This window comes from Magnolia sinica, chromosome 14, assembly GCF_029962835.1.
Source record: "Magnolia sinica isolate HGM2019 chromosome 14, MsV1, whole genome shotgun sequence".
Lineage (NCBI taxonomy): Eukaryota > Viridiplantae > Streptophyta > Magnoliopsida > Magnoliales > Magnoliaceae > Magnolia > Magnolia sinica.
The window spans coordinates 63,048,334-63,053,169 of NC_080586.1; the positions used below are offsets into that span (position 1 = coordinate 63,048,334).

A 4,836-nucleotide genomic window follows, 5' to 3' on the forward strand; every position below is an offset into this window, starting at 1 on the left:
CACTTGAGCTATGGAAGAGGGTAGGTACCCTAATGTGGTGTGTTGTAGACCAGCCAATCCGCTTCCCTAATTTTGCCAATAGATTTTTAACCACCGGTTATTTTAGGTTCCGTAGAGAATTTCTTAATGAATGAGATCAGATATCTAAGTTCCAGAAATGTTCATGAAAATTTGGATGGTCTTGATTAACGTATATGAGTGCGGCATGAATCATAGCTACTTTCAAAATAGTGGTGAACTATCGTAATACTCACTACTTAACCTCGGTTTAAGGGATGATTCGCGTGATCAGTGTGCCATGAACATGCGCTATCATGGAGACAGCCTAGACAAGTCATCAGATGGGACGAACATAGAAATGATTATAGACCGTTCATGTTTTTTATTCAGCCGCAATACAATTTATTTAAACACGTGTCAAAAGTGAATATAATCCAATGATCATGTAAAACTAACCGTCCACCTTTACCTCCCAGATGCGTGTAGCCCAATCAATGGATAGAATGGCCTGGTCTTGTGCTTCACATTGGGCCCATCCTATCGAATGGTCCTGATCTTCTAATCAGATGGAAGATCAGCACGTGTACTGCCAATTCCCTCTTCAATCTATACACGCGAGTATATAGACATAGATTGGAAGATGCGGCGGTGGGACTGACTTTAGCAGATTGGAAAAGCCCTCTGCCATTTCGCACGGGAAAACTCAGAAGACCAAAATCACATTCAAGAAAAAACAGCAATCAGTTATATGGCCTATTAATGAAACGGCTCTGATTCGATCTTGATCGTTTTGGTATGTGTCCAATGATCAGTCAATCTGATCAAACGATCTCTTTGAAGAGGACGATGATTTCCGTAGACTGTGCAGCTTACAAGCTAGATCCTGTAATCTCTCTTTCAACAAAGTCGGGGACCGATCTGAACCGTCTATTATCTGAAAAAGGAAAGAAAACACATCATGACCGTTGATCGGTCACTGAAAGATTTAAGAAATTCGGGATTGTGAGATCTAACCAACCTTGCTCTCCGAATGGTGGAGGAGCTTGCTTCCATCGAGGCAGTAAGTGGATCGCACGAGATCAAGATGGTGGACCTCTAATTCATCGATGATCGCCGATAAGAGGAACTTTTGCGATGAGCCCTTGGTATCCGTTAGTGAGACGCTGACGTGGTCGCCGCGGACACGGACGGTCACAGATGAGGATTGGTCAGGTGGGATACGAATGTCGCAGTCGGATGAGAGAGGGTGGCGGTCTGAGATGTGGACTTTCGGTGTGCTGGTCTTGGGAGCGACAGGTTGTGCGTTCTTCCGGTTTTTGAGGGATCGGAGGCGGGCAACGGCCAATGGAATGTATTTGATGATCTCGTCTAGGATGGCTGATTGCTCTCTACGGACGGTGTTGGCGTGGGGAAGTAGGGAATGGAGGGAGAGGAAGAGCTCGCGCATGGACTTGCGCCTCTCACGCTCGGCGAGCTTGTGCCGCTCTCGGGCATCAACGCCACTTCCGATCCGACCGTCCGATCCAGCTGCATCCAAGTCGCTCCATTCCATTCTCTCTCTCTCTCTCTCTCTCTCTCTCTCTATCCGTGCGCGCTCAACTCAACAACCGTTTTCTACCATTTAAGTCTGATTCCGATTATTGGAGGTACTGACAATTACAGAATCATGTGGTGTCCTTCCGTTCACACGCAGAAGCACGTGAAGAATGTGAAATGCGTGTTGGATATATATATATATATATATATATATATATATATATATATATATATATATATATATATATATATATATAGGGATTAGGGTGAGATAAAGGTGTATTAGGGCTTTCTAAAATGTTCCTAAGGGTTCAAGGACATAGCTAGGGTTTAAACGAGATTTAAGGCATGTTAGAATTGGTAAGATCATCTATCTCTTGTGATTACGCTTTCATAATGTATTACTTGTCGCTTTGTGTCGTGGTTTTTTACCACGGGAGTTTTTCTACGTAAAAATTGGATTGTTCTTGTTTGAGTTTGTTTGTGATATTGCTTATTCTTTGCTTGATTTTGCTCTGTGTGCTTTCGTGGTTGCCAACAAGTGGTATAAGAGATAATGTTAGGAAGCAGATCAAATCTGAAAGTAAGGTATCAATGACATCTAACTTGAAGTTCAATGTAAAGAAGTATTCCAGTAAAATTAATTTTGAATTATGAAAAGCTAAAATGAACTATATCCTATTTCAGTAAGGATTGGAGGAAGAATGGAACAAGTTAGATAAGAAAGCTAATATATCTATTCAATTATGCCTAAGGGATGAGGTCTTCTATAATGTTATAAGAGAGAAGATTGCGACTGATACATGGACAAAGTTAGAGAACATTCATACGAAGAAGTCTCTTGAAAATTGTTTGTATCTAAAGCTATAGTTGAACAATATGAAGATGGTAGAGGGGGTTGACATTGAGGCCCACATTAATAACTCTAATAGGCTTATTTGCAAGTTGTTGGATGTGGAGGAGATGTTGAAAGATGAAGACCAGTCATGTATTTTGTTAAACTCCCTTCTAACGTTGTATAAGTTGTTCAAAGAATCTTTATGCATCGGTAAAACGACCATTAGCGTTGAGACTGTTATCTCAGTTCTTTAGTTGAAGTTGATGAGAAAGAAAAGCGACGACGTGAATAATTCTATAGATGCGCCGGTTATGAGGGGAATGACTTCTGAGTGGGATAGTGGATCTTCACGATCGAAATTCAAATCCAAGGGCAGGGGAAAAGAAAAGTTTGAGTGCTAGAATTGTGGCATGATAGGGCACATGAAGAGGGATTGTAAGAATCATAAACCGAGGAAAGAGAATTTAGAGAGTTCTTCTAGAGAGGCTAACACATCGGAATCCAGTAAAAAGACGAATGACAATGACATGCTGACTACATTAAAATCGGGATACTTTCACAGAGAATGGATTTTAGAAACAGAGACTTCATACCGTATGACCCCTCATAGGAGTTGGTCCACTAGTTACAGTGAATGTGATAGTGACCAGGTGTTTATAGGCAATGAAAATGCATTTAAAATGGTTGGTGTTGGATTGGTGTCCATCAAGATCTTTAATGACATAAAGCATATCTTGATGGAAGTGAGACATATTCCTGAGTTAAGGAAGAGCCTGATATCTCTAGGTGCACTCGAAGACTTGGGTGCAAATTTAGTGGGGTTCAATCGTGTCCTTAAAGTTTTAAAATGAGAACTCATAGTAATGAAGGTGCAGAGGAATGAAAACCTTTACAGGTTGATCGGGAGAACTTCATCGGGTGGAATTGCAATGTCTGTAGTGTATTCCACGTCTCGACATATATGGCATGCACGCTTAGGCCACATGAGGGAGCGAGGCATGAAGTTACTTTCTGACCGTTGTTTAATTACATTCTTTAAAAGCATTGACTTTAGTATTTGCAAGCATTGTATATATGGTAAATGGTTAAGGTTATCTTTTAAGTTTGGAACACATGTTTGTAAGGGGGTTCTAAATTATGTGCATTCTGATGTATGGGGGTGGTCGCTGTAATTTATAATGGAGGGTCGTCATAGTTTGTTACATTCATTAATGACTATTCCAAAAAGGTGTGGGTCTAATTTATGAAAGTAAATCCGAGGTTTTCATCAACTTTAAGAAGTAAAAGGTGATGGTGCAAAAGCAGACAAGGTGGCAAGTGAAAGTGTTGAGGACAGATATTGATCAGGAATTTACTTTTAGAGAATTCAATCAACTTTGTAATGATGAAGGAATAGTGAGGCACAACATAGTGTGGCACACATTTGAGCAGAATGGTGTAGCCGAGTGGATGAATTAGACTCTTTTGAAGATGACCCAATGCATAATGAGTAATGCTAGGTTGGGAAAGGAAATGTGGACCGAAGCCGTTAATATGGCTTGTTACTTTGTAAATCGGTTCCATTCTACAACTATTGATTGTAAGATTCCAGAGGAAGTGTGGATTGGTCAGAATATAGACTACTCGAGGATGCGAGTATTTGGTTGTGACACTTACTCTCATATACCGTCAGTTAAGAGAGATAAACTGGACCAAAGTGTTAAAAAGTACATCTTTGTTGGCTATGAAAATAGTGTGAAATGGTACATGGTATATGACCGGGTCATATAATAAATTATCCTTAGGCGTGACGTCAAGTTCAATGAAGGATTCATGTTCCGTAAAAATTAACACAAGGAAGTAGAAATTCAGTTGTAGACAATTAAATAGATAAAGATGAGACACATGTTGATACAAAGGCGCATACAGAGGTACAAGAGGAGGTGGACCAGCCACCTGTGAGAACGAATCTGCCAAGGGATCGCTTATCTCATATTGCGGTTTGGGATTGGGGAGAGGTTGAGCAGGAAGTATCCCCTTTCCCCCAATTGTTAAGTGCGACTCTATCCTTTGAATAGATGACGCAAGCGTTCCCAATGCTAATCTGATATCCTAGTTGAGTAGCTCTTGGTCTTAAATATGTTTTTGAGCCGGATCCTCTTGAGATTTCCCTTGAATTGGAATTTGATTAGGGAATCTTTGAGGAGTAGCTGTTTCTCCATTCCTCCAACTGAAGTTTAGATTATTTCTCCAAGTAGGATTGTATGTATTGGAGGTGGGTCCATTGAAAAGTCTTTGGTAATTGTTCACAGTATTGATTGCTCATTTAATGCTTCTTGAAAAGCAAGTATTGTTGGATAATTTTCAGTTGTATGAACGTTGCAAGCACAAATACCGCAAAGAGTTTCCTTAGCCTTATCCTGTTTTAGTTCCATGGCCTCGAATTTCCTTATGAGATTAGCCACTTTAGCATTGATATCAAC

The 4,836-nt window shown here is 40.4% G+C and overlaps 1 protein-coding gene across 1 annotated transcript; it reads right to left on the reverse strand.

Annotated features, from left to right (window-relative positions):
- Positions 1–359: 359 nt before the first annotated feature.
- On the reverse strand, positions 360–1,596 carry LOC131225906 (transcription factor bHLH94-like). The gene is made up of 2 exons (XM_058221517.1): positions 1,019–1,596; positions 360–934 (listed from the first exon to the last, which is right to left on the reverse strand). Exons 1-2 carry the CDS (start codon positions 1,550–1,552, stop codon positions 809–811), a joined length of 660 nt encoding a protein of 219 aa, XP_058077500.1. The 5' UTR covers positions 1,553–1,596; the 3' UTR covers positions 360–808.
- Between the last annotated feature and the right edge of the window lie 3,240 nt (positions 1,597–4,836).

Excerpts from the sequence above, each read along its gene's own strand:
- LOC131225906 (XM_058221517.1), bottom strand. The coding sequence starts at position 1,552 with ATGGAATGGAGCGACTTGGATGCAGCTGGATCGGACGGTCGGATCGGA. Across the intron at positions 935-1,018 it reads TCCACCATTCGGAGAGCAAG|ATAATAGACGGTTCAGATCG; the intron begins GTTGGTTAGATC and ends TTCCTTTTTCAG.